Source organism: Protomyctophum bolini (genome assembly GCF_963924005.1).
Source record: "Protomyctophum bolini genome assembly, chromosome: 5".
In the NCBI taxonomy this organism is placed as follows: Eukaryota; Metazoa; Chordata; class Actinopteri; order Myctophiformes; family Myctophidae; genus Protomyctophum; species Protomyctophum bolini.
Window position 1 is genome coordinate 33,361,464 of NC_137866.1, and position 20,879 is coordinate 33,382,342.

Consider the following 20,879-nt stretch of genomic DNA (forward strand, 5'->3'; position numbering starts at 1 on the left):
CGAAAGCTTGTCTGTGCGCGACACCGTCATACGGAGAAGTATACACGCTGCTTGGCTGGTTCCTTCAGAACCCAGAACTACTGGGCAGGCTAGCACAGCAGACATGAACTGGATTGTGGGCAAAGTCGCATTAAGGACGGTAGACGGTAGTACCATTGTTAAACCAGTGACATAAATGTACAAGTTAGAGGAATTACGTAGTGTCCTCCTATAGTAACTGGGGTAACGCTATCTGACACTCGCAAACCACCTCCTATAGCTATAAGAAAGTAAAAAGTGCTAGCCAACCTTAAGCGTTAGCTCAGCGGGCTACAGGAAAGTAAGGCGCCTGCTAGTATAACAGCACAAATGGTTAGCTGAATGTTTCTCATTGCTGCTGTGCTGTCTGTGTAATTCGATGTGTATTTTCAGTCTAGTGTCCATGTTGTTACACGGTTATCTGGGTTTGAATGGCATAAGCTAACGTTAGCTTAGCACAACACACAACAACAACAACACAGACCGTGAAAAATCAGCTGATAGCAGCTGCCTAGCTGCTGCCAAGGAGACCAGGGATGGATCAACTGAAAGTCAAAGACCGAATCCTGGAAAACATATCTTTGTCCGTTAAGAAGGTAAGTTCATCTAATGATAGAAAGAGTTGTCATGGATGGATTGTCTTTTTGTTTGCCAAAAGAAAGAGGGCAACTTCCAAGTCAAATGAAATGGGAGTGCGCAACCCAACTGTCTGTGCCATTTCGTAGTCCCGGATGTGCTTATTATTCCCTATAGTGAGGTTAAAACGAAACAAACCCAGTTTAGTAAATAATAATGTAATTACACAAGTGTTCTGTTTGACAGCTTCCGTTGTCTCTATTTTGAGTTCTGTTGGAACAATGGGGAACAGGGTGGCACCGCGTTGACCCACTGCGGCATCATTGTGTTGTGTAAACATGCGTTTTCAGTGGTGCATTAGAGCTATGAGGAGGGTTAACAGTTAGGTAACAGAGCAAGTTGGGGGTATTTATTGTTTAAGTTGAGTGGTGCAGCTATGCACGTATAACTAAGGCTACTGCATAACCAGACTGACAGCATACTATAGCTAATGGCTCTCTGTGTCACTTAAGGGGCACAGCCATTATCACAACAAACTATGTAGGATACAAATTATATACTCCAGGTGGTGTCCGCGACATGAGGCTAGTCTTAAATATTTCCACTTCCTAAGTTCCTACACCAGTCACATGAGTATCATGTGATTGAATTAGGAAGTGCCCTCTTTCTCAACAAATATATCTGAAGGTTTGACTTTTAACATCTTCCCTAGAGTTTTTATGTGAACGGTGTACATGCACATTAACATGAAAGGATCCCCCCCGGCACACACCTTTAACAAAGCCTATACTGTTTGCCTCAGACAAACATCCTTCAGTCATGTGACGTTCTTAACATAGGATAGAACAAGTCCCCTGACCTCCCTCTGTGTGTGGGAAGTTATTGCCATACTTTCACTTTGGTTGTTTGTAGCAGGATGAGGATTGTTTGGATAACCCTGTATCCTGTAGCTCCAGCCAGAGACAATTTACCCTCCCACTGCTAGAGCAATGTCACTGTTTGTTAACCAAAACACTTTCGTTTTTTTGCCTTTAATCTTTTTTATCATCCTCATAAAACATGACATGTGTCGTCAGTATTTTGGTCAGTATATTTTATTATAATTTATTATTTAATATATATACTCTAAAATGGTAAATGGTGCATTTTATATAGTGCCTTTATCCAAGGTGCTTTACATATACCCATTCACACACACATTCATACACCATGCAAGGCACCAACCAGCATATCAGGAGCAATTAGGGGTTCAGTGTCTTTGCTCAAGGACACTTCGACACTAGCGTACATAACTCTGTAATAGATATAAAACCAGTTATAGATGAAATATTCTCCACTGTCTTTATGTAGTTACAGAGCTACTTTGCAGCCTGCGAAGATGATACTCCAGCCATTCGGAATCATGACCGTGTCCTGCAGCGGCTGTGTGAACATCTTGACCACGCTCTCCTTTATGGGTAAGAAACACCACCAACTCTGCTTGCCTGGAAACGGAGAAGCTCTTATATAACCAACATTTTGCTGCTTGTAACATATGAGTGAAGTGACAAATAAATCCCTTTGATTCTTGATATAAGCTCAGCTTTTGTGTATGGCTGCAATGTGTTCTGTCAACAACACTGAATTATGCTCATCGCAAGTTCAGTGTTTTGGTGCTTTGCCACAGCTAAAACATCATGTCATGAACTGTTACAGAAGTGTGAACTTGAAATAACATGGCTATAGCCAATTTCCCTGTGTTTTTATTCTGAAGAAGCATCCCTGTTAAATTGTTATAATTACTACAAACTGCACTAAACTCATAACTGGGGAAAATAATGAGGACAGGTTTGGAACAACAGCTAAAATTGTAATTTAGTACGAATGTGACATGAAGTTTCTAGTGAAAAACGGAAGTGCCTGTGGTCCATCTCTTATGTCTTTGGGCCACATACTGTATGCTTGTCATTACCAACTGTGTTTCTGCATTGCAGACTGCAGGATATCTCCTCTGGCTACTGGGTCCTTGTACTGCATTTCACCAGGAGAGAGGCCATCCGACAAATTGACGAGCTCCAGCACATAGCAACCAACCTCGGTCGAAGTGAGAGTCTGTGCCATTTGATCCCCTTCACGTAGCAAGAACGTCATCGTTAACATAGTACTACCGTCCGCAACGCGTAGCGCTCAAACCAGCACTCTGCTGACTGTTCACAGTTCAACCAATTTGAACCCGACCCCGTTTGCACTGACTTTTCAAAGTGTAACCAGTGACTTTACTGTCTGATGTAGCGATGAGAACTCGGATTATAATGAATGAGAAATGTATTTTATGTCTCTCTGATTTCACGTAACACTACTACACACATAAACATCATACCACAACCATGCAGAAAAAAGTCATGCTTGGTGCAATGTCAGTATTCAGATGACAGGGCTACCAAGATTCATTCTGATAGTGTCAGTACTAAGATCTGGCCACCAGGTTTAATGAATATGACCATCCATATATATTGTATATATCCATAAATTGTGTACCGTTTTGGTCCTGGGAAAGTTGTCTATTCTCCTAGTCTCTATTTATAATCATGCTCATCGTGTGGTAGAACTCTTCAGTGTCGGTGGTACCCTGATGCTTGTCATGTGTAGTGGAGGAGTTTACTCCCACACATGCACTTTCAATGTTTATGGTTTCTGGGTTCAAGGACTGTGCAACTTCAGTGGTGAACCAAGGTTAATTAAATAAGGTTAGGAAGCGAAGGCCGTACGGTGGACTCCATGTTGCTCCCTGGAAGGAAAGAAACATCCGCAATTGAGACCAGGAAGTTGTACAATGTACATGCCCAAATGTGTGCATGAACAACTTCCTGGTCTCAATTGCGCATGTTTGTTGTGGTGAACCATCTCACCAAGGAAATCATGGGTGCGTAGCGTTAGTCAGATGTTCCAATAATCCGACATTAATTTAACCCCAACGCGGAAGCCACGGATGAGTCTTAACCGGCCACGTATGCCGGACTATTGTTACGTCGGATTTACGTATGACCGTGGGCAATCATATAGCATAGCCTCTCCTGCTTTAACTGGCATAGCAGGCGCAGCCTACAATTTCATATTGAACTCATCTTGTGTAACAGCTTGAATGCTACTGTAGTGGCTTTGTTTAGGGATTATGGAAGTTATGCTCTTAGTCCTATTTATAAAGCAGCATGCTTGCTTAGCATGGTTCTTACCAACTTCAACATTAAAAAATGGTGAATACTCAAAACTAGTGAACCTTAATCAATCAATGAAATATGATATGATTTTCTTTTCTCTACTTGCATAGGTCGTGCATGGTTATACCTGGCATTGAGTGAGAGTTCCTTAGAAAGCTATCTTCGCCTCTTCCAAGAGAACCAAGGATTGCTACAGAAGTATTATTTCAAGTGAGTGATATTTGCATCTCCCATTTCTTAAGGGCAAACATGTTCAACGCATATAAGCTGAATGTTTCCATTTCCCCTCCAGAAATGCACTGGTCTGCAGTCACGACCACCTCACTCTCTTCCTTACTCTGGTGTCTGGCCTGGAGTTCATTCGATTTAACCTGGAGCTGGTTAGTGCACTGTTATTGCAATAATCCACCAGGTTAGAAATGTTCGAATGTGTCTTCTAACTGACTGTTGATTTCCCCACCGGCTCAGGATGTGCCGTATTTGGACGTGGCCCCCTACATGCCAGAGTACTACAAGCCCCACAACCTTCTGGACTTTGAGGAGAGACTACCGAGCTCTGACAGCCTTTCTCTACACTCCTTCACCTCCCTCACCTCCACCAACCTGGAGTGGGACGATAGTGCGATAGCCCCCTCCAGCGAAGGTAGGGAGTTCTCTTTGGTTATCTCAGCAGTGTTTCACCCCAAACTATCGTGAGAGTAGTGGAGGACAGGTAAGCATTTCATGTTTTCTGTTTCAGTCACAGGTTTGCGGTGTGCCACGGTTTAATGGGACTCTTATAGAGCACCAACGTTTGTAGTCCTGAAACCCAGAAACGAGATAACATTTTTGCACTTCCATGGTTCCCTTGTCTCAAAGTCTATTGTTTTTTTGGAATAGACTGGGTTTTTGTTTAGATGCCTGAAATTAGTTCTGTGGTCAAAACAAGTATTTACAGATTTTCACATTTTTACTTTTGTTCTAATATATGACATAAAATACATCAGTACTTGTTATCTTGTGAATTTCTAAGCCTTTTAAAAAGGCAGTTGCTAAGAGGTGGTTAAATGAGGACACCAGTCCAGAACGTCATCATGCGGCCATGCTTTAGTTCGTTTATAACCTAATGATAGCTTGTTTTACTTGTGGCGATTGCATTGATGCTTCAAAAATCATAATCTTGCTGAACAAAACATGTAAGCATTATGGACTTTTATGCCACAGAGCCTATTTTCAGAAATAACAAAAAAAACAATACAAGAATCTTTTTTTTGTTCAGGGAACCAGGAAGCTCTAACTTTTATTCCTTCCACCTACAAAAATATATTTTGAGGACATTATGCTATGACAAATTGGTAATGGTAATATCATCGATCTGCTGAATGAATGTGGGAGAAACACTGCTGCTCAGATTTCTTCCACTTAATTGCCAGATTCTACTCGAGTCACTCAAACACAAGCACTCTCCACTGTGTGATGCCATTGCATGGTAACGTCAACGTAACTTAGCTAGGGGTTGGGTCGATTCTGGCAGTCCCTCATGACTCTGATAGAAGGGTATTTTATTAGAGGGAGTGCCATGCAGCGTTTGGCCGTCAGAATGGCATAGTAGTGTAAATGGAAGTAGAGAAGCGGTAGGCCACCCATTGGGGGGCGAGTCTAGTGCTCTGTGTGACTGCTCTTCTCACCACTATCCACAAATCATTGAGTCACCTTCCCATTTTGGTTCCCCCCTGTCTGTTGTGTTCCCCCCTGTCTGTTGTGTTTTCATGTGTATCATTCATACAGTATGTTACATTTTATTTTCATGATTTTGTGCCATTCTCTCCCCCTCTTCTAGCTCTCTCTCTCTCTCTCTTCTCTTCTCTTCTCTTCTCTTCTCTTCTCTTCTCTTCTCTTCTCTTCTCTTCTCTTCTCTTCTCTTCTCTTCTCTTCTCTCTCCTCTCTCTCTCCCTCTTATAACTCATCTTTCCTTCTCTAATTTGAGTCTTATTCCTCCTTTTTTTTGTAGATTATGATTTCGGTGACATCTTCCCTGTGTTGCAGTCAATGCCAAGTGCAGACTGGGAAGGTGGGCCATCGGTTATCCCTTCCCTGCCCTCTCGCTCATCCCCCACCCCCATGCTCTCTTTCTTCCACCATGGTGTCAGGCATGTGTGTCTCAAAGGTTGTGCTGAACGCATGCTACAGTACTAGCTTGAAATGTGACTCTCAGATCTGGTAACAAGGACGGGATATACTGTACATCAAAGCTGCTCATGTTGCATAGAACATATAAACGGATCTTTAATATGCAATGCATGTGCTGTGAATATGTTTTCCTCAGCTTATTGCTAATGATGCAGTTTATTATTTTGAAATTCAAATCTGGGTATTTATCAGAGAAGCAAGTTTTTGGCCTTTCTAAAAAGAGACATATCAATCTAAAGTTACCGGCAGGCAACTTTTGCTTCCGTTTTCCAGGTCAGACATCACTCACTTAAAAACACAAGTTAATTTTGTTCAACTTTATTCCATTTTGATTTTGTACACTAGATGGCACTGTAGCACCCAGTCTGATATAGATCTTTCTACTCCAAAGATTTACTTAAACCCACTTAAACGTAGAGTAGATGCAGTGTGAATCCAGGGCACAATTCTTGATGACTATTTAAACTAATTTAGAACAAAATAACTACCATATTACCTTGTGACCTTATTAAGTCAAGTTAAATTGCAGATGTTATTTATTTTTCCTTTTTTAATGACCCAATAAGTGTCATATAATGATTTCTATCTTAGGGAAGTAGCATTGTACCATTATTTTCACTGGTGAAATTCAAAAAGGGTGTCAGCCATGCTATGCCACTTCTCTTTCTTGTGGGTGAGGATCCTAATTCACACTCTGTATACTTGTGTGATGCAGCTGGTACTCACTCTGCAGTCTGCATGGTGTCTGTCTGTCTGTCTCCAGTGTAGTGTTTTGTCTTTTCCTTCTGCCTGGTGTGTACTAAGCTGTGTGGCACAGGTCAAGGCTCAGGCTAACCCCTCTTGCTTAAGTCTTTCTGTGATCTAGTAATAATAATAATAATAATCCTAATTGCTGAATTTGGGATGCTTCTATTATGCTGTTGCCTGTTGCAGTTGTTTGCTTGCACTAAAGCCCATGGAGGTGCGGTTTGACCAAGGCCTCTATCTATGCCATTTCAAAGAAAGCAACTTCCATGTCTCTAATGCAGTGGTTCTCAAAGCACGGTCCTTGGGTTGGCTCCAGGGGGGCTCCAGCTAAATGTGTTAATACAGCATCACAATAATTGTAACCACTTTATCCATATTTTATACATCGGTTATAAAAAGAAAATGCAGATATACCAACTCACTGCAAGCGTTTACATCTGCATTTAAATAAAAAATCTTGAAAGTATTTTTGTGCAGCTTTGAGAACTGTGTAAACACAAACTTTGAAGACAAAAGTGTGTAATCACAAACTGTGAACACAAAAGTGAGGATGCAAATTGTGATTGGCCAGAATGAGATAATCTATGACGATAAGTGCGCCCCTCACTCCACACTTTTTTCCCTGGCACAAAACATTTTCATTTTCAGGTCAATAAAATACATTTGGGGGCCCTGCCTTGACTCGAAAAAGTTTGAGAACCACTGCTCTAATGCATCTCGCTGTATTTGCCATTAATATGCCACCAAGCCAGCCCTAACAACTATGAAAGCATTTAGGGGCAGAGTGAGCGCTGCTTAAACCCAGTTTCTCGTATGCTGCCATTTTAGAGGGCGACCTCACCGACCCGGCCAGCTGTCCACGCTCCAGTGGGTCGGACCCGCAGACGGTCGTCTGTGACACGGCGGCGGCCCATCGGCCCGGCGCAGCCTCCGCCGCCGTTGTGATGGTGAAGATGGCGCCGGCGCCGCACAGCCCCACGTTCAGGCACAACCCCTTCAACGAGGAGTCGGACACCAACACGTCGGCCGACGTCACGCCCGTCCACGTGGCCAGTCGCCATGACGACGCCGCGGTCACCGCCGGAGACGACGCGGAGAGCAACGGCAACGAGCTGGAGGTCATCAGGTATGTACATGTCCCATCACCTCACAACACCTCATCTTTCTATAACTCATTTAGGCCTGAAGCCCATTCTAAAAAAAAAACAATCTTTAGTTTTCTGAAAAACCTATGTTTCTATGTCAGTGGTGCTCAACCTTTTTCATGTTGAAGGACCCCTGTGGACCCCCATCTGAAAATATGTTGTTACAGGGATCCCCCCCCCCCCCCCCCCCCCCAGAAGCAAAGATTTGCGTTAAAAACGTTCGTGCTGAAAGAATATATATTCAAAGATTTTCTCCACATTTTCACAATGCACTATGAGCTTTTTGATCTGCTATTTTCAATAGCTAAGTATAACGTATGCTTACAACACCAAAAGGGGTTCCCGTCCTAAATGGATTAAGTACGGTAGTAACGTTTGTGTGAATACTTTATCACACCAGCAGTTCACATTGTGAACGAGTAGGAGTAGGAGGGTTAAGTTCCATTGTGAACGAGTAGGAGTAGGAGGGTTAAGTTCCATTGTGAACGAGTAGGAGGGTTAAGTTCCATTGTGAACGAGTAGGAGTAGGAGGGTTAAGTTCCATTGTGAACGAGTAGGAGTAGGAGTAGGAGGGTTAAGTTCCATTGTGAACGAGTAGGAGTAGGAGGGTTAAGTTCCATTGTGAACGAGTAGGAGGGTTAAGTTCCATTGACCAACTACAAATACCCAGAATTTGTCCTCTGCATTTAAACCGTCCTACTGCTGGGAGCAGTGGGCAGCTACTGAACGGCAGCACCCAGGGAGCGCTTTGGGGTTCAGTACCTCGCTCAAAGGACATTTCAATATGACGCTGGGAACCTTGAGTCGTTTACTGGATGTTCTTAGCTTAATCGCTATTTTAATGTCTCTGTTAAATTTATAAAATCACACTTTGTGTAGGACCGAAATCACCAATTTGCTCGTCCACATATGGCGTAAATTCTCCCTTCATTGTCACTGGAATTTAATCATTGTGTAGGACAAAAATTGCTGATTTGCTCGTCTATGACGTAAATTCTCCATTCATTGTCAACAATGGCATTTAATGTTTGTGATGTTAGGATAAAAATCTACACTATAGCTGGACAGGAAAAGTCACTAATTAAAAATGGGTCTGACATTCAAAATTGTAAATGCAGCTGGTAAATTCCCCTGCCACTCAGGGATGGAATGCCCTGCCCCCTTCCCTCAAAACAAGCAAATCACTGGTTTCCTTTAAAAAGGGCTGAAAATTCAGCTGCCGCTGTCATCAGGTCAGAGGGAGACAAGGTGGTTGCCCCACCTCTTTACCGTCACCCCCCCTCCCCCCCACAATCACAATTGTTAATTTGTTGTTGTCATTATTGTTATTGGTATGGGACACTTAATGGAAACAAGACCGCAAGGTCTTTCTTTGGTGCGTTCCAAGTGCTTGACTGTACCCTGTACTGTTTGCATTTTATTGTCTAATAAATGTATCAATCAATCACAGAAAATACTACGTTATTCAAGTGTCAATACAGATACTCAGCAATATTCTGTTGGAATTTGACATTCCTATTTAAACGGATATATTGAATATTTGCATAAAGCGGGGAACATCATCAGATGATAACTGTTCTTCCAGGCTGGCCAGACGAAGAAAACCAGCCAAGAAGCGGCGTGGGAAGGGCTCCACTGACTCCATCGGCAGCGTCAGCAACTCAGCCTCTTCTGAGCAGATGGGAGCGGAAAACGGCCTCCAGATCCCAGAGGACGGCTCGGGGCCAGGGGAAGAGGACGAGCACTTGAGCTGTTCCCTCACAGACAGCAGGGCAGCCACGGTGAGAAGGAGAATCAGGAGGGGAGCGACGGAGGACGGCGAAGAAGAAGAGGCCGATGCCCTCCTGCGGCTCCCGCAGATGACAGACACCTCCATGGACGGCGTGGGCCGGCCGCTGCGCGACGTCATGGACCGCCTCAACGGGGCTCTTGACAGCGGAGAGGCATGGAACCATCTGGGTGAGGAGGAGGAGAGAAACGGAGAACTCGCATCCGCCCCCTTGGACGGCACGCTGCGCTCCCAGCCGTCCGTCCAGCAGCCCTTTCGAGAGCATCCGGGGGCCGAGCCACCCGACCCAGCAGCAGCAGAACCGAGCCCCGGTCTACTGCAGACCTCTCCCGCTTCGGCAGACTTCTACTGCTTTACCCCTCACAGTCCAGATCCTGCTTCCGAGAGTGGTGGCCACCATGATGCTGCAGAGCATTGCCAGCCACAGGCTCTTTCTGGTGGCCATGAAGATGATGGAGAAGCAGAAGCGCCAGAGGAACACGAGCAAACCGTGAAGGAGGCAGATGAAGCCAAGGAGACGGTGGAGCAGAACGAGAGGGAGGAGCTTGAAACGTTGGCTGAGAACGGAGAGGCGGCTTGCGAAACGGAGGAGCAGCCTCCCGAGGAGACGTCGCTCAGTCCAACAGAGCGCACTCATCCCGCAGAGTTCAAGTAAGTCATAAATAGAAAATCACAGAACCACCTGTCTTCAGGATTTCAGTCAGAGACGGATATGCCATGATAATCTGTGGATGTTTCAGAGTGGACAACAATCACAAGCTGCTTCTGATGATTCATGTGTTCCGAGAGAACGAGGAGCAGCTCTTCAAGGTACACACGGTGGTCACCTCACTGATAAAGTATTTATCATTGAGGTTTCATGCTCTAGTGAAGTCTAACCAAAATGTGGCGAAGAGAAAAGTGCTATTATCATGAATATAATAACTGACATTCTATACACACATTTAGTTACCGTAATCGTTCTTTATTATTATTTCGTCATTTATTTTAAATAAATCGGCTGTAAACGATTGATTGATTAATGAATGAATATGGAACTAGCTGAAAGTTTAACAGTTTATTTGGTGTTATTGTGTATCCAGATGGTTCGGATGAGTACAGGCCACATGGAGGGAGACCTGCAGCCCCTTTTCCTGCTGCTGACTGACTGTTACATTTACCTGCTCAGGAAGGGTAAGATTTGGGGTCATGCACTAGTTCATTGTCTTCTTCACCAGGCTGACCGGCTGGGAGGTGACTATGTTTTCGTGTGCGTGCATGCGTGCGTGAGTGTCTGCAACGTTTTTAACTCAAATCTTTGCTTCTGGGGGGGGGTCTCTGGAACAACATATTTTCAGATGGGGGTCGGTGGCCAAATACACATAATTCAGAAAACTGTTAGGATTTAGAAGACATTTGTAGAATCTGTTCTCAGTTCTAAATGGATTAAAGTTGTCTTCTCTCTACTGTTTATTCCAGGCGCTGCAGAGAAGCCCTACACCGTAGAGGAGGCTGTGTCTTATAATGAACTGGACTATCTCTCCGTAAGTCCCTATATGGTATTTCATACTTGGCCATCTCTTTTTTATAGTAGTAGTAGCCTTGCCGAGCCATGAGGCCCATAGGGCAGGAGCCTATCCTCTTTCTGTAGCGTGAGGCAGCTTGATGTACAAGTGCACCCCCTGGACATGACGCTAGTATGTCACAGGGACTTGCCCCCAATCCAACCCTTGATGCTGAGTGTCAAGCAGACCGTCTATCATGTACTCGGCAGAGTGTCTTCCATAAGACTACATGCCTCTCTCCTCTTCCACTATTGTTGTACTATGGTGGTAATGCTGTTTTCTTCTCTCCTGGTCAAGGTGGGTCTTGACCAGCAGACAATGACGCTGGTGTGCACAAACAGGCGACGACAGTTCTTGTTGGACACATCGGATGCTTCACTCACTGTGTGAGTGTACCACCAATCACCAGTCTGACACTATCACCTGCCCAACTTTGCAAAGCAGGCTGCTCTTGCCAGTTCACAACCAGTGGATGTGTGTTTCATTGTATTAAGTCAGCCTGAATTATACTTTGTACGATGGGGTTGCTTGACGAAAATATCCTATCATAATTATTAAGTATTACTCTGGTTCTATTATCTCTCTTTGTATTTTGTATTCTGTATTTTTATTCTCCTACCCTACCCCTTCATTCAGTTGGCTCCTGGACGCCCTGAAGTCAGCCATGGTAAAGGGCTGTCGTGAGCCTCCCTACCCCTCTGTCCTGACCGATGCCACCATGGAGAAACTGGCCCTCACCAAATTCGTCTCCCAGGAATGTCACTGTGAGGTAGAGACCTGAATAATAATACTCACATTAAGACCCCAGCTTTTGACTAATTGATCCATCAAGCAAATCTTGGTAATGTTCTAGGTTTCCGAGGTGTTTATCCGCCTGTACTCACTGATCCACTGGGAGGACCCCATGGACATGGCCCTGTCCCCACAAGCCTCAGTGGGGACAGGCTCACTGGAGTCTTGTAATGCCAAGGAAGGTGCTCTGCTCTACAAGGCTGGTACCACCTACCTGGGCAAAGAGCAGTGGAAGAGCTGCTACCTCATCCTCAGGTACTGGTTGTCTCCATCCGTCAGTCTATGTGCAGCTTTTCTCTGGCACTGTTGGACCGGTCAGTGAGAAACTCCTTGGAGGCCAAGTAAAAGCCTCTGCTCCAAGCCTCCATCAGCCTGTCATAGCGCCATCAGGAAGCCAATTCTACACTCATGTGATCAAGTCGGATCTGTCTGATTTTTCACATGACATCCTCATTGGCTAAGATGCGTTCTAATGGTCCAATTGCCATGAAATGTGCACGTACATTCCCACTAGGCCATGGAAGAAATGCCACTCTACATTTTTGAAATGGGCCTCATGGTAGCGCTATTATAGGCTGATTCACATTTGGCAAAGCAAATACTGCATGCAAGCACTGCTGGACCGATGGGCAGGCAACTTTGCACGCACACTCCCAGTTGGCCAAGAAAGAATCTCCACAAATCCATCTATTATAGCTCCACCATAACATGGCATTTTTACATTACTCTGACAGATGTTGTTGCAAGTCTATACACATCGTCTCTGTAGACATGGCTGAAATGGCTTTTACAGTAGGCATGTCATCAAGACGTATTTGTCATATTTTCATAATATTTCATTCCGATTGGCTTCCAAAGTTAGCAGGGGTGCCCTTTTTTGCAGAGCATGGCACAATGTGTTATTTTCTACACATGCTATGAAACATTGCTAGCCCACAATAACCTACGTGGCCTGGCAGAGACCTGTGCTCTGAGGAGAACATTATTCTAGTTTATTATGTCCTTTGTTGGTGACAGTAGGATGATACAAAATACTTGTGACATAATGTTAAGTGACATGGCTGTTGTCAAATTGAACGTTTTGCAGCAAAGGGATTCTGTTCCAGTACGCAGAAAGAATGGACGTGCTGCCACTTATGTCCATAACCATGGGGTAAGATTCACATTGTAAACAGATCATGGTAAATAAGAACCTGTTTGTTTAAAAGAGAAGAAATAAATCAACTATATTGGACTGCTCTTCAAACTGCCTCTGTATGAAACTGATCAGCTAATTACAAGATGACATTGCCCTCTATTTCCCCCCCATCAGAGGAGAGCACTGCGGGGGCTGTCGACGCTCCAACAGCACAGAGCGTCCACACGCTTTCCAGGTCATCCTGGCAGACCGGCCCCCGTTGGAGCTCAGCGCCAACAATGAACAGGACATGGCCGACTGGATGCTGCTGCTCTGCCAGTCCGTCTCCAAAGGGGTGAGAATATTCCTCCAAGTGTGTCACTATAAGGTTTGACTTTATCAGGCCATGCTGTTGGTCGGCCCATTTAACCCATTCTGATCTGAGATTAGATTAAAAAAATGTCTGTTTGAAAATGACAGTTTTCTGAAAAAGCTATGTTTCTATGTCAGTCGTTCTTCGATTTAAAAAAAATAGCAGTGGCGCGCTATGAGCTTGTAGATCTGCTATTTTTAAATAGCTAAAGCATAACGTAATGCTAACACCAAAAGGGGTTCCCGCCTAAAATGGGTTAATCACCATTTTGGTTTAAGAACAAAAGTCTTGAAATCTAAGGCCCCATGGCCTTTCCTCTAGCGACTAGAGGAAAGGCCTTTCCTCTAGTCTAGGCCTTTCCTCTAGTGACTATAGGAAAGGCCTAGAGTCACACCTTGTAACTGTTATGTCTTTTTCATTCCAGGTGATCCCCCAGGGTGTGGCCCCAACGCCGTGTATCCCCTGCTGCATGGTGGTGACGGACTCCAAGCTGCTGACTTGTCATCAGGACTGCCAGACCAGCTTCTTCCGCTCACTGGGTTGCGCCGACCTCTCCGATATCACCGCCGTGAGCCTGGAGGACAACAAGGAGTATTGTGTCATTGTGAGTGTGCAGGGGCCATGTTCGCGAGTACCTTGGATTTGTGTTTTTGTGAGCCACAATTCATCACCTTTTCCTCTGTCCCTGTTTCTGTCCAGGAGTTTTCCGTGGACAGGGCTCAGTTCCTGCCTCCCTGGGTGTTGTACTTCAGTGGCTGCGAGGAGAGAGATCGAATGCTGGAAGTGTTAGAGGCCACCTGGAAAGACATCTTCCAGGTAGGAACATGCAGGAGGGATTTGTGGACACACATTCATACAGTATTGCTAAACGATGTCTGAAACGTGCAAGAACAAAGAACAGTTATGGAGGATAAAGCCGACCAAGCATGCTCGGTTTTTGACCGCCTGGAAGATGCAGGCTGGCGGAGAGGAGATAGTGCTCTCTGCTTGGCTGCTGCGCTTTTAAAAATGTGGTACATTTATTTTGTATGAATACAGTGCATATTGATATTGCTACTGCTGCATGTGTGCTCAAAATGCAGACACAGTATGGGACTGTGTACACACACGTGACGTGTGACTCATCTGATTCAAACAGATGTCATATTGTCTATTTAATTAGGTGTATGCTGTGTCTTTAAATTATGATAAATATCATAAACACATACTGCTGGTTTTCTTTATAAGGTGAGAAAGGTCTGTAAAATCACTGAAGCAACCGGTGGTTTTGATTGATTGAATACTTTATTGGCAGAAATGTAATCAGTACAGGGTACGGTCAAACACATGTCCCGTCCTATAGGTTTGACTTTTATTTTTACCATAGCAAACCCGAGTGCTCCAACTATTTCATGGTACAATGGTATATGGCATTTTACTTATTATGTTAGTAAAGGTTGTATTGTTTAGGAATCAGTGCTAGTGTCTCACAAATCGCACATTTAAGACTTGGTCATGCAAACATTTTCAGCCGTGAGATTTTGCTTTAATGTAGGCTACATGTTCATGTGTTTGTTGTTGGAAAAAGACATCATAGGCTCTCTCTGTCGGTGCCGGCTCTCGGGTGCATTCAGCAACGTTTTTTTCACACCTCTTCCGACTTTATTCGACTGCCAGTCGAGTCGGTAGTAATCTGCAGTAGTCTGTCTGGTGGAGAATTACCTTTAGGGAGAGAGAGAGACAACATATTTCAGACACAATCTGATGCTCAATGTTCTCTGTCAGCTGTTGAAGATCAGAGACAAACATGATCAGCATCTTCAGCATAATAGGAATAGCTTCTCCATTCTACTGTATGTGCCAGAGTCTACACAAATGACATGAGCATGCAGAGGTAAATTCCATTTCATTCCTATTATTTTTTACATTTGGCCTGACTGGAATTTGCTGCCTGGGAAGAACAAGAATATTTCTTAACAAAACACTCACTGTCCATTCATTTGTGGGAAAGGGGTGTAATTTGTGGAAAAGGGGTGGGAGTTAATATGTTTTTAATTAATCTCACTGCTTTTTTTAATGCGTTAGTTTATTCTTTTATTTAATTTTCAACTTATTTTCAACCAAACCAAATAATTTCTCCCTGACCACCCAGGTGAGACTCCCACGCAAAGAAGTGCACGATCCATCGATGCAGAAACGTTGCGGCGAGGCCCTGGCCCTGATGAGGAGCGCCTGGCAGAGGGCCGACAGCCTGGCCCGAGGCCGGGCCCAGAGAGAGCCGTGGTGCTGATGAATCGGACGGGACCAGACACAGTAAAATTAACAACGTAGCTTGATGGACAATGGCGTTGGCATAGACGCATGAGAATGATTCAAAAAGTATGCAGAGATGGAGATGGGCCTTTTGCATTTATCAGGACCGGACCTACAGGCCTGGGAGCAGTACACAACACACAGCTGATGCTGTTCTCTCATTCCGTTAATGAGATAGCTCTCCTCAGCAGTAGGAGCTAACATTACCATGTGACGTAGGTTTACAAGAGGAGTTTTGTTTTAGGCCTTTTCCACCCTGTCAAGGAAAACTTCTGATGGATGAGCAGATTACAGGAGGATCAATGATCGGATTGTGGTGGCAGGGAAAATACTTTCCTACACACATTTGGTGTGTCCTCATTCTTGGGGCTGAATTGAAATGGTTTTATTTTCAGTGAAGATAATTTTCAATTCATGCCATTGGTTTTGTCTCAGTGAATACACAATTAAGTGACTCCCTCTTAAAAGGCAATCCATTATGAAAAATAAACAATTCTCGTTATTGATGATGTTCTGAATCTGACATAGAATTCCAAGTTAGAGGATCCACCTTTTGTATTTATGCTATGAGAAGAGGAAGACATAGTCGATGGTGGTGAGGTCTTTCATTAATCATTTTACCTCTGGCTTCTATTAACATTTATTAAACTATGTAAAGCCATAGAGGAGGAAGTAAACTGAGATGATCAAATGTCCACGCACTCCTCACCTTGCATATGTTTGACGCTTAACTTTCCTCTAAGAAGTAACACAGGGAACTGAGGATCAAACTCTCACCCTTTGTTCTAAGAGAAGCCACAGGCTTAAAGTTACAAGACATTCTTTCAAACCTGACCTGCACTACATAATGTGTACAGCGCTGTGCAGTATTTATGTATAATAATCATTGTTATTCGTGTGTACATGTATGAGGATCAATTACTCTGTTGGCTTGTAAAGACTAGGGTCTCTCAACATGCCCTGGTTATGAAGTTCACAGTAAAATAGGGATTTTTCTGTTCTACTACTTGCACTGTTAATGCACCTGCTAATCTGTCACCCATCTTGGGTCTGTGTTCAACTATGTCAAGACTGCCCAGTGTCCATTGGGTGAATAAGAATCCTATCAAAACAATCTGAAGACTTTCCATTCTGATCTGCTGTGCACACATCAGTGGAGTAGGCTTCCAGCTCAGCTAAATGCCTATTTTTGGTTTTCTGTTGATCATTTGGTACCTAATAACTGACTCAGTTTTGTCCAAATTCCATAAATTGTGCTGCATTTGGATTTTTAGAGTAAATGTGAACAATTGAGTCTTGTTCATTTCCTCTGCAATATTTCATTTTCTTTGAGCTTTCAATGGCAGTGTAGACTGTGTCATTGCATCTCTCGAGAAATAGTGGTTTATGTGAAGAATTAATTTATACCTGTGTCCCTGAGAACTACCACTTGTATATGCATCTGGTTTAGATTTTACAATAGAAAGTCATGGGAGCTGGGTACTCCACTAAATGTCTCTCACTGTTACAGTCTTGACTGGGAAGTATAGGAACATATTGGGGTTTATAAAATGGTATTTGATTTAGACCAAGAGTAATATGTTCCTATATGACTATTAGATTCACGTGAAAATATAATAATCATAATGCATCATGGAATATTTGGTCAACGTTTGTGCTTCATTATAATTTTACGATACAGCTTCCCTCCCATGTAAATTATTCATGCATTATAATCAGATTCATTGTCGAGGAAGTATGAGTAATATTACCTTAAAGTTTAAACTGCTGCTGTGTGTATTACAATAGCCTTTAAGGTGAGCTTGACAAGATTTCCTGACAACTCAGTTACTTTGTGGCCTTTTTGTCAACCTGAATTAAATATGACAAAGTGGACTTTGTCCCAGTGTGGCCTTACACATTAGTTTGGCTGCTTTTAATTTGAATTCTGTCGCCGACAAGTCAGGAATGAGGCATATGTATATGGTTATGACTTATGAGTGAGACCTCTGTGTTTTGTCTGTCAAGTCTCATCATACTGAGCTTAGTATTTTAGAAATTTCAGGCATTGCTTAAAAGCAGTGCTATCCGTTCTCACTTCTATTATGCTCTTTAGTGAAGGTAATGATCTCAGGTTTCAATAGTACATATTTCAAGACCCAATATATACACCCTCCTATTTTTGTTGTTTTTGTTGTTTTTAATCCCTTTTCCAGTTTGGTAATTCCAAATGATTTTAGGTGCGATGTTGGATGAAGAATGTAAAGTTAGGTTGAGGGCACACTGGAGAGTCGGTCAGAGAATTGTAGCCTGCTGTTGGAAAATGGATATACAGTACTGTAGTTTTAAAATAAGTTATTAGGATTTATTAAATTAGTGATCCCTTGTGGCTTATTAAAGGACTTCTTGAGTGGGGGGGACAGCAATATCTGAAAGTACTTGAAATGTTTATTGGGATTATTAGAATCTAAAATGTGGGGCCTATTATGTGTATATGTTCAGAATGGAAGTATGACATTGTGATCTGTGATTTCTATGTTGGGCATTGCTGGCCAATGATGGATGACATCTCTTGAGAGGCGCCTTTTGTTTTTATATACAATGTTGCTTGGCTGTTCCTTTGGTTTTGTTTATTTGTAAATTAGTGTAGGCTTAATCAATTGTAACATCTGCTCACACACACGAAGTCAAGCATGTCCATAAAGTTTTTCTATTGTACATAATGGAGGAATGTGCAAATAAAACATCTTTTTGAACGGGACGATATGAATAAATTCAATATAAACTTTGGCTTCTGTGGCAATGTATCTTAACCCATTTAGGACAAAGGCCGGATTTAAAAAAAACTTTTCTGGGAATAAATCTAATATTTTTCAAAATTTTCAAAAATGTTACAAGAAACCCAAAAAGGGTTCCCTTCCTGAAGGAGTAAAACACCAAAGGGGGTTCCCGTCCTGAAAGGTTATTTTAAAATATGCTGCATCCACACTAGCATTGAGAAAAGCTAGAAAATGATCAAGCAAGCGTGGTCAGCCACTGTCACTGAGTGTAATGTAAGGACTTCACAGACACATTCTTCTGCTAGCAATAAAAACAAAGGACTGGGTTTTCCTTAGCTCTGGCCCACTGCCCTAATGCTGAATCTAAGCTAAAAAGAGGTGACCCAAAATAAATTGCAATAGTAATCGTTCAAGGTTTTTTCTATGATCCTTGCTTAGGGTCATCCAAATAACATTAAAATGCTATTATAAATTTTGGATCATGGTAAATTCAGGGGTTGAATGTTGGGGGTACCATTGAAAACCTAAGAGAAAATAAATTAATATGAATTATGCTTTAACTTCTAAGTAGCATGTCAAACCCCTAGTTTGACATAATTCAAATTTGAAATGTTTGCCTTGTAGTTTTTAATGGTACCCCAACATTCAACCCCTGAAATGATCGATTACTATTGCAATTTATTTTGGGTCAAATTTTGGCTAGAAAGGGATTGTTTTTTCACTGGAAGAAAAATACATTGTTACTGAGTCCATATACTATTGCCGAAAGAAAACCTCAGGACAAGATTTTTCCTTGACAGGAAATAATCAGACAAACAGTCTGACATTAAACTTTTCTAAATCAAACACATATAACAGTCCTTTTTACTGCATCGTGTCATTTCAGATTTAATTTTATAGGCAACTTGAGTTGGTACCGCTGATTCCTTTTGATGACTTTTTTCAGCATTGTTCAATGGGAATACAGGCCATTTCATATAACGTTATTGAATTGACCATCTAGTGGTTACTGGTGGTATTTTGTTTACACCAAGGTCTACTTTTAAGGACCCCCACATTTGATTAGGTTTTATCATGGATTGGAACCCTAATTGAATATAGTCATTAAACATGTTTGGTCCTGCTCCCATATGGTGGTGTCAGCTGGTCCAGAATTCCTAGAGCCTACTGTAGAGATAACCTTGAAACTGATTATTCAAGCCTTCTCTAATGCAAGCCTGGGTATCTCTATAGTTGTATATGCATGGTAGGGTCAACCAAGATTTTGGAACAGATAATCATTAATGGTGAATCTGAATAGTTTACAGTATAACATGGAACAAACTCCATCACAAAGCTTCTGCTAAATGATTATTTATTTACCCGAATCACACCTTAAATACATAACAAATAAAGTACAAGCTACATGGCTTGTAATTTATAGACATACAGCCAACATCATACAATGATGGAACAGAAAATGGTGTCCAGTATAGGAAGTTTTGGAATGGTTGCCATCGATCTCTCTCTGAAGTGTATAGTAGCTCACCAACTAGATTCATCGATTTATGCCTCCTACCTCACTTCTGTCTAACCAGTTTCAACCTGCCAATGCCATCCCTGTGTTGGGCATGTCACTATAGGAGAAAAATAGATCTACAATTTTGAAGAATCTTGAATAGGGCTTCAATATTTTGCCCCTCAACCCTAAACACTCTTCTTGGCAACTGAAACTGGACTTGGCTCTACTTCTTGATTATTTAAATTATAGACGAATTGCTTTTGGTTAATGTTTTTATACCATTGACCTTACCCAACGTATTCTATACTCCTTTGTTATCTTGGCACCAACTTAACCAATAAGAGCTTATTCCCTCAATGTGCTCTGAGAATTAAACATTGAATTCATTTTAAAGCTATCACAGAATGCAGTGTTCAGTTTACAAACAAACTATCAATTTGTTTGCTGATGAGCATGTCATGGCACTCCTAGCTATAACATGCAAAAATAAGCTTTTATTGTTTTAGCTACAAATGGCGTGTTGTGTTTTAGCTACAAATGGTTGTGTTGGCGTCTAACAGCTTCATTGTTAACACTTTCAGGGGGAGTGTCGAAGACCAAATATTGGAAAGAGAACACCAGTGAAATTGCATGTGTCTGAAGGTGTGTAGGTGTGTTTTAGAATCAAGGTCAGAAAAGGACAGCATTCCTTTGAGCCAGTCTAGCTGGACCTTGATCCTTTGGACCTTCTGGTTAACATAAGTTACAGTGGGCACTGTTTCTGTTGAGCTTTCTTTGTAATTGCCACCATGAAAGTCCATTAACCAACATTTACCCTGCAACTTCTTCGGGTAACTCCATTCTGACAGACCGACTCTCCA

At 42.6% G+C, this 20,879-nt stretch overlaps 1 protein-coding gene across 2 annotated transcripts; it reads left to right on the forward strand.

Annotated features, from left to right (window-relative positions):
• The first annotated feature begins 88 nt into the window (after positions 1-88).
• plekhm2 (pleckstrin homology domain containing, family M (with RUN domain) member 2) lies at positions 89-18,528 on the forward strand. 2 transcript variants are annotated; one of them, XM_080763505.1, is made up of 20 exons: positions 89-614; positions 1,945-2,051; positions 2,568-2,677; positions 3,902-4,001; positions 4,084-4,171; positions 4,260-4,434; positions 5,782-5,841; positions 7,536-7,833; positions 9,438-10,292; positions 10,382-10,451; positions 10,724-10,814; positions 11,100-11,164; positions 11,483-11,571; positions 11,822-11,954; positions 12,039-12,232; positions 13,065-13,130; positions 13,290-13,449; positions 13,892-14,071; positions 14,167-14,283; positions 15,599-18,528. In XM_080763505.1, exons 1-20 carry the CDS (start codon positions 555-557, stop codon positions 15,734-15,736), a joined length of 3,156 nt encoding a protein of 1,051 aa, XP_080619631.1. In that variant the 5' UTR covers positions 89-554; the 3' UTR covers positions 15,737-18,528. The 2 variants fall into 2 exon arrangements, with proteins under 2 accessions (XP_080619631.1, XP_080619632.1); XM_080763506.1 differs by lacking the exon at positions 5,782-5,841.
• Positions 18,529-20,879: the final 2,351 nt, after the last annotated feature.